The 18,389-nt window shown below is 43.0% G+C and overlaps 1 protein-coding gene across 1 annotated transcript in view; it reads left to right on the top strand.

Annotated features, from left to right (window-relative positions):
• LOC134446997 (proprotein convertase subtilisin/kexin type 5) overlaps window positions 1-17,402 on the top strand; it is a 73,637-nt gene extending 56,235 nt beyond the window's left edge. The window contains exons 12-16 of the mRNA XM_063196280.1: window positions 7,482-7,677; window positions 8,634-8,839; window positions 12,177-12,277; window positions 13,211-13,439; window positions 16,527-17,402. Of these exons, the coding sequence (XP_063052350.1) occupies window positions 7,482-7,677; window positions 8,634-8,839; window positions 12,177-12,277; window positions 13,211-13,439; window positions 16,527-16,939 (1,145 nt within the window). The 3' untranslated portion in view covers window positions 16,940-17,402. The remainder of the gene's footprint in view (window positions 1-7,481; window positions 7,678-8,633; window positions 8,840-12,176; window positions 12,278-13,210; window positions 13,440-16,526) is intronic.
• The last annotated feature ends 987 nt before the right edge of the window (window positions 17,403-18,389 follow it).

Here is an 18,389-nt window from a genome sequence, read left to right as displayed (position 1 = left end):
TTTTCTCTCTAATTCCAAATAGTAACCTCATAACTATTAGGCTTTCCATAATCACAAACGGTTGCTGATTAAATCACATAGTTCCAAAACACCCTCTGAAACTCCTGCATCATGCAATGAGTGGTTTAATGAGAACATAATAATCTCCATCCAGCAGAGCAGCACTACTGTTTGCGCTTGCCCCCTCTGTCTCTCGAGTGAGTCTCCAAATTCAAAATAGACCGCACGCTGTCACTCGTCCCGCCCCCTTTCTCAGAACTGTCTGTTTATTGGTTCACAGACTTCCCAGAGACAGTTGGAAGAGATATTACTATTGGCTGAGGGGCGCTTTGCCGTGAGGAGCGCTTTCGCCACTCTTGGTTGATTGCGACTTCATAAAAACACTTCATATCGCAAAATTACGCATAGGAGAGCGCCATTTCGGCGCCCCTTCTTCATATGGCGCTCTAGGCGACCGCCTAGCCGGCCTATGCTAAAAACCGGCCCTGCAGATGGCAGTGCCTTATAAAGCTATTTAAAATCGTCATTGCTGTTGGGTACATAACCTGTCGTCCTTGGGGGCCCCACCTACTCGGGGGCCCTAGGCAACAGCCTACATTGCTTACCTTAACGCAACGAGCCTGGTAGTCACATTGAGACTTGAAGGCGAAATTTTGGACATCACAAAAATTATGAGTGGGTCCAGACCAGTGTAACCGCTCATACTAGCACCTTGAAGAATACGATAATATTAATGAATCTGCCTACGCAACTGAATCCTCTTTTCTGATTGGCTGATGGGGTTGCAACTAATTCCCTATAACCTGTCAGGCGTCAAACGTGCGACCAAGTTAGGTGAACTGCCGTTACTAATTCTAAACTGCAGGTTGCTATGGCCAAAAGCCAGTCGTTAGTTCTATCGCATTTGTTTATCAAGTCAAGAGTCAGTCGTTAATTCTATCGCATTTGTTTATCAAGTCAAGAGTCAGTCGTTAATTCTATCGCTTTTGGTTGTCAAGTCAGTCGCCCTAAAAGTTCTACTCCATGCATCTGATAGAGGCGCTACAAATTTACAGCTAGCGATAGATGACCCTGTACCGAAATTCCAAGCACCTGCCTCGCCATCGAAACGAGTCACCTAGTCTGCTCCACTCCCATGGTTTTTAAAATGTAGGCTAGGCCTATTTCCCGCTGCCTTCCCTTTTTTATTGATCCGAAAACATCCCTTTTTTAATTAGGCTACTCTCCTCTTGTGAGGAAGCAACACGTGTGAAAGTGGAATCTCTCTCTCTCTCTCTCTCTCTCTCACTTTTACGCACAAAGTTGACATGTAGCCTATGATGATCAGCAGGGGGAAATAGACGTGTGATGCGACATGTGTCGATTCAGCATGCAAAAATGCTTCGCAAATCTTAGTTTTTTTAAGACACTCCATCCGTGGTAGGCTATAGGGCCAAAGGAAAATTAAATAATCACAGCGTCGGCAGGCTATCAAATAAAGATTCTAGGCGCGTCAAGTTGGACGCCCGCACAGCAACATTCTATTTTGATAGAACATGGTTCCTACAACTTTACAGACAATAATGGATTAAAAAAAGTACCCTACCATAACGGCAGATAAGCGGGATAACGGCCTTCAAGGTCGACCGGTTATAGAAATGAATGGCTTGGCGGAGGCAACTTTGTCTCCGCGCTGCGCGCATCGCCAAAGTTCAAAGCCGCCGCCTCGCCATTAATTTTGTATAACCGGTCACCTCGTCGGCCGTTAACCCTTACATATATGATGGGAATGTGTTACTTCCCTATAGCTTTACGTATTAAACATGTGCATTGTATAGTATGCACAATTTTGTGCATTTTTGAATAAATGTTGAATTCTGCTCGCAACTTCATCCTAGATTTTGATTTTAGCCTGCTTCAAATTTGAGTCTGATACCTGTTTTAGATAGTGTGAGTGGCTAAATGAGAAACGAAACTTTGCGCAGCACCACAGATAGTGTGGTGTGGTTCACATGTGCCTTTTGTCATTTTCAATAATCTCATAAACTCAAAATCTTATCTGAACTTTATGAGTTATCCTGCTGACAGACAGACAAACAAACAGAAAAAACCCAAAGTGGCCGAAAACATAACCTCCTTGGCGGAGGTAATAAAAAGCAGAAAGCTTGTTGTAAAGATAACATTATCAATCAATTACCAGGTCATATCTGACTTTGACAGACTTTTACAGTCTGTTTAAAGCACTTTTCTTGTAACTTTGGCTGCTTTTGCGGAACTCTTCACACAGATACACAAACCCATAACTAAATTAGCCAAAGGAATAGCACAAAAACGGCTTTGCACTCAGTTTGCATGTTACAACACACACATTTGTGACCAAAATGTTACCAACACAACCCATTGAATATGAGCTATGAGTTTCTCCTTTTTTAATGTGTTTTCTATATAAACACAAACACCTTACAAGGGTTAATTGTCAACACAATTCTGACTTTTACAGACTTTTACAGTCTATTTGCTAAAGCACTTTTCTTGTAACTTTGACTGATTGCATAACTCTTCACACAGATACACAAACCCATAACTAATTAACCAAAATGATAGCAAAAAAAACGGTTAGCACTCAGTTTGCATTTTATAACACACACTTGAAACCAAAATTGCACAGCATTCATTTTGCCTAACTGTGAACACGCCTCACTACCTTACACACAATTTCCAGATGATGAAACACACTCATAAACATCTATAACCTCCTCGAAATGACACAACCTTTGACAAGGACAACCAAAAGGCAAAGTTTGTTTTTAATTTTTTACTGCCAGTGAAAGGCTGGTGCAATGTGTGCTTTACAATTTGGTTCAAAAACAGTTCATTATACAACTATGTGCAGAGTTACAGTTTTTGCCGACTGCTTGCACACAATTTGCAAAATTTGGCTCATAGAGTCAAAACTCTACACACAAGCCAATTACTCTCAACACTTGGAGATAAACCCATCACATATATGGCAACATGAAGCTCTGCTATAAAAGCATAAACATTGCCATAAAAACCTTACAATCTTTTGTCAAAACCTCACTTTCATGTCAAAAGACACACAAAAGCACCAAATGAGAAAACAAATTAGATCAACTTTAAAACAGTTGTCTGCTTTATACAAAACACAGCAGTCTTTCTTTTTGGAGCAGTCTATTCAGTCTCACAGAATGTGCATTTTCACAAGACCCCAAAATTCAATACTGTACATTACAAAACTGCACCTTACAGTACAGGACATTAAACCGAAGCAAAATATATCTCAAACAGTACATCACTCTAAATACAACAGTGTGTATTGGTTATATTCACAAATTTTCAAACATCTAAATATGATATCAATATGGGGTTACGTCAACATGCTGTAATGACAATCCAGTCAATATAGGCTACTTTGTTTGGTTATGAGGTATGAGGTATTCATGAAATACAATACATTTTCACAGACACACTATGCAGCTAACATCTACATGACATCATCAAAATTATATCATGTTCAGTCAGTTTGCTCAAGTGGTCTTGCTTGGTCCTGTTCTGAAAATGACACTATTTCTACAAACTATCATGTTCACATTACCTAACATGTGATGATGAAGACAAAAGGCTAGCTACTCTTGGCGGCATGTATCAGGCTAGGTTTTACAGTACATGTACGTGAGTCAGTCAATGCCATACTCCATATTCTACACTTTAGTACCATTGTGCTATTCGCCTTGTTTAGCATACAAGCAATCAAAGTAAAACAAATAAATGCAAAATAAAACAAATGCAATGTAATATAAAGCATGCAACTTTGTAACATGGCAGAATAGTGTTCAATTTTGAAAGCATGTGTTTTATTGTCTGTGTCTAAATCTTGTCATACATCAGTGTGTTTTGTTTTTTAACAGATGTGTTTTCACAATGACACTCTGAGATTTTACTTTTGAACAAAGTGTCTTGTGTATGAAATTGTGTGTAGACAGCTGGAGTCTGTGTGCTGCGTAAAGGAGCAAGTGCCTTGCTAAACTGGTATGAAAGTGTAATGCTTACTTTTGTTTAAAGTCAAGCAATAAGTGTTTAAGTTATGCACCAACAACTTAACGATATGCTACTTTGGTTTAAGCATCTGCCTATAGTGTTTAAGCAGTAGGCAAAAACTGTAAGCAAACCGTGTTGGGCTTTGTAAACGCAGTGTTGCTGATTTGGTTCGAGGTTGTTGTATTTGTGTGACGAGTTTTCCAAAAAACAGCTTCAGTTACAAAAAAATGAGCTTTAGCGATCAGAAAAAAAGCTGTAAACATCTTATACTCCATTTACCACGCTGAAGAGCGATGCAGCTTAGGTATCTTAACCTTTGACTTGAGGGATTGACCTTGATTTATGAATCATAGATGTAAATGTAGATTATAATAAGCTAATTAATCAACTATTAGATCATATCTGACTAGTACACATGCTATCCATTTACCACACTTCAGAGAAATGCAGCTCAGTATCAGACACTAGTGACACTTTATTTTATCTTATACAGCTCATAAAATCAAGAGGGTTATAAGAACCAAGCAATTTTCAGGTTGTAGGATTTCGTTTTGTAATAAAAAAAAATCACACACCTGCTCTTTACCCAGACACTCCCCCACAGAACATTGTTGTGATACAATAAAAGAACATGCAGATCAAAGTGCTTTAAGAGGTTGATAAAAAACAAATTGTGCCATGTCCTAGTATCTATAAAATCCTATTGTACCTAGCTAGACCTGTTTTAGGACCCCGACAACCGTCACAGCCACATCACAACGGCTGGATTGGTAATCTTGCATGTAGGGCATTTTACCGGTGAGCTCACAGCCCTCATATCAGGGGCCGATGCTGTTGATTTCCATGGGGCGTTGAACTGAGCTTATCATAATATCGTAGAAAAGCAGGGGGCTGTGTTGAAGGGCTTGGTCTAGGCCAGCAATGCCCGGGCTGGTTTCTGATCCCAGCACAGCACTGCACATCGCCATTCCTTGGCCTCCAAGTAAAAGGAATTTCTGTGATGGTTATCAGGCCAATAAAATAATTGAGCAAGATAATGTTATCACAGAAGAGAGGGTGTGCAGCTGTGAAGAGTCAATATCGTAAACCTTGACGTAAAGATAAGATTATACATCGATTACTGATTCATAATTGAGTGTTACCTGCAGCACAGCCAATACAGCTGTGGTACAGTAATGAAGGTCATTTTTTGTTGTTGTTCTTACAGAGTCCCATTGACTGACCTCTTCAGTCTTTGTTTAACTGCATCTTCACAACATTTACGTATAAGACGTTCTCTTGTTGTGTAGTTGATGTTTTATCTTTCATGTGAATTTTATGATTTATGTGAATCTTGTCTTCTTACATTCTCTTGTCTCTTGTCCATGGCTGTACTGTCAGTTGTTTTGTTATGTTGATGAGATGTGTCTTGTTTTAGTTGTTTAGTTGTCTATTGTATATTGGTCGTTTTGTCCACTGTCTTTGTGTTTTTTTAAATGTTTTACTTGTTACCTCTTGGCGAGGACTCCATAGAAGAGTCGCTGTGACTCAACAGGACCTTTCCTAGTTCAACAAAAGTTAAATAATAATAGAAAAATATTACAAAGAGTCTGAAATGGCCTATTAGTAAGACTTGGTCGATATTTTTTTTGATAACAATAAGGTTAAGGCTTCAGCAGATGCCTCAATCAGGTGCCTGAGCAAAAAAGAATGGGGGATAAAATGGGGGTAAAGATTTGCACGCTGCTTTCAAAAGATATAAAAGTGTTGTTTTAGAACCCTGAGCAAGTGTGCATCTGTGTGAGACGAGAAAGCAGGACATAGAAAGAAGATCCGCACACTGTTGCCGCTCCCAGTTTATTTTACACAAGACCGATTGACTGATTGAAACGTTGTCTTCAATAAACTGGGAGCAGCAACAGTGTGCAGATCTTCTGTCTTGTTGTTTTATCGCGTTTTGTCCGGCACCTGATTACTTGGATGTGCCACGCACTCCAAACGCTCACATGGAGAGGACGTAGCTAAGGCCCGACCGATATATCGGCCCCACCGATATATCGGGCCGATATTGATCTTTTTGGGGATATCGGTATCGGTCATACTTTCAATAAATTTCCACCGATAAGTTTGTATAACTTTCACAGCCAATTTTGCCGCTGTTTTGTTCTGAATGGATCTTCTATTCTGCTCTCTCCACTTTGAATCCATGAGAGTTCATTATTATAACTAAATATATGTGTATATAGGCTATAATAAAAATTTATATTTCATTAAATTTTATTATGAACAATATTTCTTTATATCGGTTGCACATATCGGTTATCGGACTCCCATTTCCATAAATATCGATATCGGTATCGGCCCTAAAAAAACCCATATCGGTCGGGCCCTAGACGTAGCCCAGTTGAGCATACTGGTAGAAAGTGATTGGCTAAATATGGGTATGTACAGGTATGTGCGTTTACTGTGCACACTGTGTGCATGAGCTGGAGAATGTGTGAAAAAAATGTATGTGCTGGTAGTGTACCTGCTGTGTGTGTGTGTGTGTGTGTGTGTGTGTGTGTGTGTGCGTGTGCGTGTGCGTGTGCGTGTGCGTGTGTGTGTGTGTGCGTGTGTGCACGCAGTGTGCATGCAGTGTGCATAAGCTTGTGAATAAATGGCACACGTGGAAAAAGTGTGTGTGTGTGTGTGTGCGTCCATGTGTGTGTATGCATATGAATGCTTGTCTTTAAACGAGTGTCTGTCTAGTAGTAGTGTGTATCTGCATGTTTGTCTTTATGTGCATATGTATGTTTGAACATGAGCTCTCCAGGATGTCCATGGGCATCTTGCCGGTACACGCTTTACCAGTTACGCCTCATTCTGTTTGTGCTGTGGTATCCACATCAGTGTATGACATGGAACATGCTGTACTGTACTGTATAACCAAAGTTACAACAGACAGACAGATGGAATGGAATGGAATGTGCAGCAGAATAGCTATTGTAACTTCAGACCTCTCTTTAATTGTGAAATGGTTGTGCTCCAGCACAATTATACAATCGTATTGTAATGTCATTGATACTCAAAAAGTGTGCATAAAAAAGGCAGTGAAACAAAAAAAAGTGTTCAGTGAAGTGTGCTGATCTTAAGTTTATGTATACAAGAATGGAATGTGAAGTAGAATAGCTATTGTAACTTCAGACCGCTCTTTAATTGTGAAATGGTTGTGCACCAGCACAATTATACAATCGTATTGTAATGTCATTGTTACTCAACGTGAAAAGTGTTCAGTGAAGTGTGCTGATCTTGAGTTTATGTATACAAGTTTCTTTATTTTAAAAAGCACAGAACAATAAGTACACACAAAAAAGATTGAAATATATTTATTGCATTCTGTGTGTGTGTGTGTGTGTGTGTGCATGTGTGTGTGTGTGTGTGTGCGCGTGCGTGCGTGCGTGTGCGTGCGTGCCTGCTCTCCACAGATGGCTCTTGTGTGAGCGAGTGCCCGGGGGCCTCCTACCCGGCCAGCGAGGAGGCGGACGGTGTGGAGCTGGGCTTCTGCTCCCCGTGCGACCGCGTGTGTGCCACCTGCAGCGGCGCCTCCCCGCGAGACTGCACCTCCTGCTCCCGCGGGTACCTGCGCCTCCTGCACCTCTGCGTCTCCCACTGCCCCACAGGGTAAGAGCAAGGACAGATCACTGCACGGGCCTACTACTGGGCCCAGGCCCAAGGGCCTCCCAAGCTAAGAAGGCCCTGTAGCCAAAGCCTCTGTGCTACCATTGGTCTATATACAGTATATACTACAGAGAGATATGTCAACATTATAGGTTGCTATGGGCACCTAACATGGCCAGGTTCCGGTCTGCCTAAAGGGGCGTGTCATAATACTCCTAGCATTGAATAGAACAGTCCTTAGGTCTGCCTAGGTCTGCCTAAAGGGGGATTTCCCCCCTCCCCCCCTTGCAATAATAGAGCCCGGAAACAATGGGCCAATGGAACCTCTCTCTCTCTACTCTCTCTGGTATACAGTACTATATATATACATGGACGGGGGGCCTTTCTTGTTGGCTGGCCCAGAGACCCACATAAAATAAGGTATAGAGCAGGGGTGCTCAACTGGCGGACCCAGGTCCGGATGCGGACCCAAACACAATGTCATCCGGACCAAGACAAAATCCATCTGTATTTAATATGTATAAATTATACATGAGATTTCGCTGCCATGCGATCTATAGGTGTATTTCTGCGAAGCCAGTCTTGTGACAAATAAAAGTATCATCACTATGACAACTCAGTGAGTGAGCAAGAGGCCAGTGCGGCCAGCGAGTGAGGCTATTTTCTGCATCGGTCCGTAGCGACTTTTTTGGACCCTGGAAACATACGAAATTTGGCGAGTGGACCTTTTCAGTTTCTAGTTGAGCACCCCTGGTATAAAGTATATAAAATCTTAAATGCCTAAAGAAGGTTTATTAATGAAAGTATTTCGAAAGTGCTTAAAGATATTCTAGTAAGTATGTATGTTCCAGTTCACACGCTTATAAACGTTTTCCTTGTGAATCTCCTGCTTGTCTTGAGCATGAAAAGTGTCATTATGAAAATGTGTGAAAAATTCTAAGCGAATTGCCCTGCCTCAGGTTCTATGCGGAGGGCGACCACTGTGAGAAGTGCCATCGTGCCTGCGAGCAGTGCAGCGGCCCTGGGCCAGAGTCGTGCCAGACGTGCCCCGCGGCCCTGCTGGAGCTCCGCGGGACCCGGCTATGTGTTGAACACTGCCCACAGCGCTTCTACCAGGAGGGACAGCGCTGCCTCCAGTGCCACACCAGCTGCCAAACGTGCACAGGTGAGGTTAACAGGCAACAAACACTCACTCAGAGGGGGAAAAGGGAGTCTTTGAAGGTTCTTATTCATTCATTAATTCAGGTCATCGTAGTGGTAAACGTTTTAGATGTAAACAACAGCTCTTCTTATTGGAGCCTCTTCGCTAATATTGTTTTCAGGCCGACCAGAACGTAGCCGGTGTCGGTGCCCGCACCAGTTACGTTCGGCACTAAAGTGCTTACCTGCAAACCGCCCGTGTTCATACTGAGCTCTGAACTTTTTCTGCACGTGACATCCGGATGAACTTGCTGATGCCCACATTGTCATCATGGTGTGAGAAGAAAAAACAACTTCCTGGTAACTTCTAGCAAACAATTCGGCCTGAACCGTTCGATCAGGAAGAGCGACCAACGAAGCTCGTGTTCAGAAAAATATGAACATTGCATTGGCTGACGCCTGCTGGCGCTGAGCTCATTGCATATTTTTAGCTGGAGTTCAACTTCTATTTTAACCCTTCTGACGCCCTCGGCGCAAGAAACGCTTTTGCAGCTTCTGACTCTTCTGCCGCCTGCTCTTCCATACAAAGTCAATTATTTCTGCGGCGCTGCTTTTCACGCATTCAATGCCAGCAGTGTGGTGATCGCACAGTTACACTACCACCTTCTATACTGGAGTGACAGTAAGTTAGAGGTTCGGATGTTCAGGCATTGGGATGGTGTGTGTTAAGGGGCGACAGGTCCGGTCTGTGCTGGAGTGGGCAGAATGACGCTGGTGGCATGAGCCAGCTGCATTTGTTGTCTGTCAGATAAGCACTGTAAACACAGTCCTGTAAAGTAAAGTATAGAACAGTACAGCACAGCACAGCAAGCACTCACTCCGCAGCTGTTGAAAATGGCATATACGTAGTGTACACATGTGGAAGCCATATGCAGGGCCGGATTAATGCACGGCGTAGATATGGCTGCAGCCGAGGGGCCCCCACTTGCCAGGGGGCCCCTGATTGGCCAAAAGTCAAAAATTGCAGAATTGTGACAAGATTGAAAAAGTAATCTGCAATGTTGTGTACAGTTTTACATTTTGAATCTGCAATGTTGAGTACAGTTTTACATGTTGAATCTGCAATGTTGAGTACAGTTTTACATGTTGAATCTGCAATGTTGTGTACAGTTTTACATTTTGAATCTGCAATGTTGAGTACAGTTTTACATGTTGAATCTGCAATGTTGAGTACAGTTTTACATTTTGTTAATACTCCCCACCACAGCTAGCAGACATGTTATCCTTAATTCCTAGTTTTTAATTATGACACTGTCTATGTAATTCCGTCATGTAATTTGCCTTCCAGAGGTGCCCACAGCAGTCTTTAGCCTAAAGGGGCCCCGGGCCATCTTTTAAACAGGCCCTGATTGCGTTAAGGGGCTACAGGTTCGATCTGGGCTGGAGGAGGGGGCAGGATGACGTCAGTCTCATGAGCCATCTGTGTTTGCTGTCAGTCAGATAAGTAAGGTAAAGCACAGCAAGCGCTCACTCCGCTGCTGTTGAGGACGGCATATAGTGTAGTGTACGCATGTGGACGAGATATGACGATATGACGCATGCTGTTTATGGGACAAGGCACTCCTTAGGTGACGGTAATAGCAGTGACAAAGGGACATTGCACAAAGCCACATTGATTACTGGTAATCCATCTATTGCTTTTTTATGATATCAGACTACAGACCAAAGCGCCACGCACCAATAGAGTATATTTACTGTAGGTGTGGTAACACCTTGCGTGGATAAAATGTTTGCGCAGTAATACTTACTGGTTTTGGACTAGTCAGTGGTTGCTATTTGGACAGCCAAGTAAGGTAGTAACGGAGCAGACAACTGCCAAAATACCCCAGAATGGTTCACCTTGGTATGCAAGCATGAAAATTGGCGCACATGTTCATTAGAATGCAGGGTGTTGGGCACGCAAAAAAAAATCCAAGATCGCTGGCATTTAGGGAGATCTGGTCTGGATCCTTGATGGCCCACAGTCCACCCCCCCCCCCCCCCCCTTCTTGGGACTTTTATTTGGAGACCCCTGCTGTAATTCAATCAATCGCAGGCTCTGGCTTTGGACACACATCAGCCATAGCTGCTGCACATCTATGCTTTGCCAAGCAGGGAAAATTGCCGTTGGCAATAGACAAAGATGTAAGCCTGGTATGACCCTAGCCTGGTTCTTCCAGAAACTTCATCCTGGATCCTTGTCATTGCTTGATGCCCTGGGGACTTGGATGCCCTGGAGCAGCTGAGTGACCTCTACTCTGCTCTGGTTAGGAAAACTGCTCTAACTTGTTCAGGAGACGGTCACCTGGTTCACCTGGCCAAACCTATTGACCACATTGCACTCTTAATTCCTGGTGTTCCTGGATTCCAATGCCCTTACTGACTGTACCACTTTCACATGTCCCAAATGGAGGGATTGTAAAGACAGTGTAGCAAGCTCACAAGGAAATAGCAGCTTGTCAAACAAGGAAATAGCATCTTGAAAATTGGCTGCCATATTTGATTTTCCTATAGCTAACACCCTCTTATTCAAAGAGTGGATTCTATAAATAGCAACTTGTCAAACAAGGAAATAGCATCTTGAAAATTGGCTGCCATCTTTGATTTTCCTATAGCCTTCATCCTCTTATTCAAAGAGTGGATTCTATAAATAGCAACTTGTCAACAAGGAAATACCATCTTGAAAATTGGCTGCCATCTTTGATTTTCCTATAGTGAACACCCTCTTATTCAAAGAGTGGATTGGGAATGGGGAAACGATCGGGAAGTGCCCTTCGAACCCTCATCCCCGGTGTTCTGAGCCGCCGCCTTGCGATACATTTCTTGGAACCGGTCACCTTGTATGCCTTTATGCCTTACTGATTTACCATTCATCACATCCTCAGGACACACAGACAATGAATGTTCCCATTTATCCTATGCTCCCATTTATCACACACTCAGGACATTCAGGCAATGATACCTATCTTTTGATTGTTGGTGGGATTTAACTTGATCACAGTTTGCTCTTCATTTGCATTACATGTTCATTTTGAAGCTTTTATAAAACTCACAAACGCAAGTTTTCTAGAGCAGCACGGATGTGGAAAAACCTTTGATCATGTCATTAGGTGCTATTCAGGTGGGACCTTTCAGAAACACCCAAGCACTGTCATTCTAAAAATACTACTATGTATTAGGCCTACTTGGCATGGTCATGTGGACCTGTAAAAAATGATAATGCATTGCTGATGCCGTGTGTGTGTGTGTGTGTGTGTGTGTGTGTGTGTGTGTGTGTGTGTGTGTGTGTGTGTGTGTGTGTGTGCGCGCGTGCGCGTGCCCAGATTCTACCCCACAGAGCTGTGTAACATGCGACTGGGGCAGTATCCTGCAGAATGGTGTGTGTTACCCCCGCTGTGAGGAGAGCCGCTACTGGTCCCAAAGTGTGAGTCAGGTTCAAAATTACATTTAGTTTGTTTGTTTGTTTGTTTGTTTATTTATTCATTTTCATTGCTGTTTTGTTTACTCTTGACGCTCTGATTTGCTTTTATGTGAAGTGACCTTGGGTATTATGAAAGTCGCTTAAAATAAAATGTGTTGTTTTGTTGTTGTTGTTGTTGTTGTTGGTGGTGGTGTTGGTGTTGGTGTTGTTGTTGTTGTTGGTATACAGTGCATTTTAGAAAAACAGACTTTGCCAGATTCAATCAATCAATCAAAAAATATTTATATAGCACAGTATTATACATAAATGTCATTCAATGTGCTTAAGAATAGAGAAAGAGAGAAGGAAAAAAGAAAAACTAAATTGCGTTACAGATAGTGTGTAAATGACTATCACCAAAGGCAGATGCAAATAAAGACTGACTTGTTAAATCTACCCCTTTAGCATTACTACCTTAGAACTGCATCATATTGCCATACAGTATTTCTCAGCAATTCGTTACAGCATGGGCACGCAGGAAAGAGTGAGCCAGTTTACCGTTAATGTTCTGGTGTCTTATCATTCTCTACAATCATAAAACATGTCACACACAACCCATTTCCCCGCAGGTGTAATATCAAAGCCATGCTCAAGGTATTTGCAAGGTAAACATTTACGAAACTGTGAAGCTGTCTATCTATCTATCTATCTCTTATCTGCTGTTTAACCCTCTGGTTGTGTTACGGTCAAAAATGATCGTTTTGAAACTTCTTCATCATACACAAATGACACTTCATGATATCCTCCAGCTAACCTATTCAAATGGTCAAAATGAAATTCCTAAAGTATATCTATCTATCTATCTATCTATCTATCTATCTATCTATCTATCTATCTATCTATCTATCTATCTATCTATCTATCTATCTATCTATCTATCTATCCCTCTCCGTTCAGGAGGAGTGTGATCCCTGTGACCCATCCTGCCGCCACTGTTCCTCTGGCGGCCCCCAGAGCTGCCTGACGTGCCACCCAGGCTTCGCTCTGCACGCCCTGGACGGCCGCTGCGTACGATGCTGCCCTAGCAACCAGGGGCAGCAGCAACGACGTGCAGCGGAGGAGGAGGAGGAGGCGGACCAAGGGCAGCAGGATGAAGAGGACTGCTGTGTCTGCGAACCTAGCACAGGTGTGTGTGTGTGTGTACAGGTCCTGTCATGGCCCATCCTAATTTTCATTATATTGCACATTATTTGCGTTATACTGTACTGTATTGCATTCGCCGTGGGTTTCTGTTTGTTAATCACTGATGGCAAAGCCATGGGACAGCACTCCACAGCACACAAGTGTTCACTGCACACTGCACACAACGAAATTGCATTTTATGCCTCACATGCAAGGGAGCAGTGCAGCGGGACGGCACCATGCTCAGGGTACCTCAGTCATGGAGGAGATTGGGGAAGAGCACTGGTTAATTACTCCCCCCACCAACCTGGCGGGTCGTGACTCGTGAGTCAAACCGGCAACCTTTGGGCTACAAGTCTGACGCCCTAACCACTTACTCATGACTGCCCATGACTGCCCTGGGTCTTATCTGTTTTCAGTTCCTTTGTTTGCTATGGATAGTAAGTTACTACTTCACCAAGGCATGGTGCCCCTACAGCACCTTTGGGGATGAGATACAGATAATATAGTACAGTACAAGCAGATTACATGTCATGTTCAAACGTTAGCAATTGGGTAAACCTGATGCACATTCGACCAGTAATTGTTCCTAAATTTGTCTGTTCCAGATATAGGGTCTCTTTTAGAGAGGGTATTTATATACTTTTCATGAAGAGAGCATGGGAGAAGCTTTGACTCTGAGCTGAAAATAATAGCAGAAAAAAGCTAAACACAAGAATGTGAAAGACTAGTGCTACCTCAGTCCTAGGGCACAACCAAAGCAGTTGAGCTCTCTGCTATGGTGTGCTAGGCGTTCCCCCCTCTTTGTCCATTGTTTATTTGCCTTATGATGCGTTGATATTATAGTAAGTTTGTTTTCTTTATTATGTGTTAATGTGTTTGCATCTGGATTTTTTTGTTGGGTGCCATGTTGACCAGGACTTCCTGTCAGGAAAGACACTTATGCCTCAATATGACAATCCTGGCTAAGTAAAGAATAAATTATATGACATTGTTGTCCACATTGTACCTTAGACGGTATACTAAAAGTAGGTACATAATTGACCCCTTTAGAAGTTACGTCAACACTGACTGCATGCGCATTGCTGACTCAAACACACACACACACACACACACACACACACACACACACACACACACACACACACACACACACACACACAGACAGACAGAGCAGACCCTAGAGAAGACCTGCCATCCTGAAGTGTACAGATACAGATCCAAAAAAAGTACACTTTTCACGCTATTCCAAGAGGGAATAGGCTGTTCCAGAAGCATAGGAGATGTTTGCAGTTACACGAAATTAAACGTACCGACTGGACTGAGGACGCCATCTGAAGTTATGGTGACCATCCATTTTCTTATTTCAGAAAAAAAACACACACTGAGGAAGGCAGAACGCCGAAACGCGTCTGTGCAGTAAAAAGGTCAAATGCATGGTGCAACCTCCTCAGAGAGTGGCAGAAACAGTATTTAGAGAGGACAATCAATTGTTGTTTGTACAAAATGTCCAAGAGGTGGAGTTCAAAAGAGTTTTTTGAATGGCCCTTTGAAAGGAATGAGCCACTATGATCTAGACCCCGTCAAAGAGCCATGAATACCACCTCTACTGCATAAAACACTGCCCCAACAACAGGATTTGTACCCACATACAGGGGCAGTCATGGGTAAGCGGTTAGGGCATCAGGCTTGTAGCCCAAAGGTTGTCAGTTCGACTCCCGACCCGCCAGGTTGGTTGGGGGGAGCACTGTAATTAACCAGTGCTCGCCCCCATCCTCCTCCATAACTGAGAGACCCCGAGCATGGTACCGTCCCGCCGCACTGCTCCCTTGGGGCGCCAATGGGGGGCTGCCCCCTTGCACGGGTGAGGCATAAATGCAATTTCGTTGTGTGTGCAGTGAACACTGTGTTGTGGAGTGCTGTGTCACAATGACAATGGGAGTTGGAATTTCCCTGGTGGGCTTTCCCTTTCACATATCTGTGTGTATCTGTGTGCCTAAGCTTACTTCCCTGTGGGCATACCAGGATGAGTGAGAAGAGAACAGGACATGTCTTTAGCATTAGGCTTAAACAAACAAGTTCTGATAAGCCTGTTGAGTAGATAACAGGTGACAATAGCGTGGCACTGTTAGTTCTGAACACACATGCCTGAGTTATGATTTAACCGCACTGGCTGACACTCTTATTTACCTTCTTCTTCACTTCAAAATGTGAACACTAGTGTTTTAAATAGCTGATTACGTTTGCATGTTTGGCAATCAGTCAATTACTCAATTACACAATTTCTCTCCTCTTTATTTCTTTGCCTGTCTGTCTGTCAGTCAGTCTTTCTGTCTGTATGTATGAATGCCTTCCTGACTATCTATCTATCTATCTATCTATCTATCTATCTATCTATCTATCTATCTATCTATCTATCTATCTATCTATCTATCTGTCTGTCTGTCTGTCTGTCTGTCTGTCTGTCTGTCTGTCTGTCTGTCCATTTCCATTCCATGAATGCCTGCCTGCCTGTTTGTCTGTCTGTCTAGCTGTCTGTCTTATTGTTTTTGCCTGTCCATTTCCCTGAATGTCTGTCTGTCTCTCTGCCTGCCTGTTTGTAGCTGTCTGTCTGTCTATCTGTATCCCTGAAGGCCTGCCTGTCTGTCTGTCTGCCTGTCTGTCTGTCTCTCTGTTTGTCTGTCTGTCTGTCTCTCTGCCTGCCTGTTTGTAGCTGTCTGTCTGTCTGTCTGTCTGTCTGTCTATCTAGCTGTCTTTCTTATTGTTTTACCCTGCCTGATATCCTGTCTGTCGGTCTGTCTGTCTGTCTGTCTCTCTGTCTGCCTGTCTGTCCACCTGTCTGTCTTATTGTTTTTGCCTGCCTGATCGCCTGTCTGTCCACCTGTCTGTCCTGCAGCCCTGTGTCTGGAGGCCTGCCTGGCGGTCTGTCTGTCTTATTGTTTTTGCCTGCCTGATCGCCTGTCTCTCCACCTGTCTGTCTTATTGTTTTTGCCTGCCTGATCGCCTGTCTGTCCACCTGTCTGTCTGTCTGTCTGTCTTGTTTTTTTTTTGCCTGCCTGATCTCCTGTCTGTCCACCTGTCTGTCCTGCAGCCCTGTGTCTGGAGGCCCCGACGGTGGACCAGCGAGAGCAGAGTGCAGAGTCTACGGATCCAGACGTCAGCGAGCCCCCCCCCACGGCGGCCACACTGCCCGCAGTTCTGTGCGTGGCCCTGGTGGTGGCGCTGTCAGTGTTTGGGCTGGTGCAGGCGCGTGCCCGCAAGCGCCTGTGCTGGGGCCGCAGCTACGAGAGGCTGAGCGGCATGGCCGGAATGGCGCCGGACCTGCGGAACATGCCGCATGGCGTTCCGGAACCGGAAGACAGCGGGGACGAGGTGGACGTGGTGTACACCAGCCGCGATGGTTCTGTGTACCGCAGATATAGCTTCATGCACGAGCCGGAGAACTGGGATGAGGAAGAGGAGGAGGAGGAAGTGGACGAGAACACACAGCTCAACAGAATTTAGAAAATACACACATACTGTACAGTACTGTACAAACACAAACTGTATGAACTCACACCCTCATACACACCCTCATTTACACACCCACATTTACACGACCAGCGCACACACACACACACACACACACACACACACACACACACACACACACACACACACACACACACACACACACACAGACTTTGAACATTCTGCACATACATTCAGAGTAAATCCCTCAAGTGGGCATCTACGCTGTGGCTCACTCAAGCGGCGGACTTTTGGCAAATCTCTTTTTTTATTTCAGAAATAGTTATTATGAAGTACACAGTAGCTGCGAAACTGATTAGATGATTGAACATCATTACACATACAGTTACACGTTTCATTGAAGAAAAACAAACTAAACAAATGTCTAGTTTTAGATGCCCTTTTCATAAGAGGAATATATCAATACTGATCTATTTTATGACTTGTAACAAAAACGCAATTGAAAAAAAAAATGAAATATAATGTAATTTTTTGGTGATTTGATATCTTTATTTTTTGGTATGTCATTCAATTATTTTTCACAAATGGTCCACTTGATGGTCGAGAATTCTGCATTTCCTTGGATAACTTGTGGTGCAGCCAGGGACTAGCTAAAGAGTTATTTAATACCAGTAGCTATTTAAAGCTTTGAAATACAGTGATCTATACCATATATCTTTGAGAATCTGGCAAGACATTATTAGGCTGTTTGTATAGTGCATTTCATACAGAGATGCAGTAAAATGTAATTTAAAAAATAAACGTAAAGGGATAAAGAAAACAAGAAATGGAGAAAGAAAACATTCAATAATTAGAATCAAAGAAAATTAAAACATTAAATTAAAACAAAAGAAAATATAGAAAATAATGAAATCAAAAGTTGATCATTTAGAGTTGCTAAGGGAAGGCATCTGAGAACAGCTTTGTCTTGAGTCAACAGTGGGAGCATTTTTGTTACATAATCTGGAAGGTCTTTGTAGCCTAGTCTTTCTCTTCACACTTTGATTTGACCTTTGGAATTACTAGAAAGCAGGGGCGGTTTTAGACAGGGGCCAGGGTGGGGCAGGGCCCCTCTGGAATTGTTCCTGACAAATCTTTTCCCAAAAGAATGCTTGATACTCTATTTTGGATTAATTTAAGCTGTTTGATGGTCTTTTTGAGAGACCTGTAAAAAGGCTAATTCAACCCTACTGGAAGACATGTACCGTATGGGTTTCTCCAAAAAGGTGCCCTGAGTAACAGGTAAAAGATATATATATATTGTCTCGCATGAGTGTGAGTGTTTCTAGTTATTGGGCTACAACATTTTTTTATCACACTAAATTGATATTGAACCAAATCATCACCTTGTGTAATGATCCTGTGCAGGGGTGAATTTCTCAAAACCAAAGTTGGTAACTACATTAACTACTTTGCTGTTTTCAATGCATTTTCCCATTGGCAA

Source organism: Engraulis encrasicolus, chromosome 4 (assembly GCF_034702125.1).
Source record: "Engraulis encrasicolus isolate BLACKSEA-1 chromosome 4, IST_EnEncr_1.0, whole genome shotgun sequence".
Taxonomy (NCBI): domain Eukaryota; kingdom Metazoa; phylum Chordata; class Actinopteri; order Clupeiformes; family Engraulidae; genus Engraulis; species Engraulis encrasicolus.
This window is presented reverse-complemented; position numbering and strand designations above follow the sequence as displayed.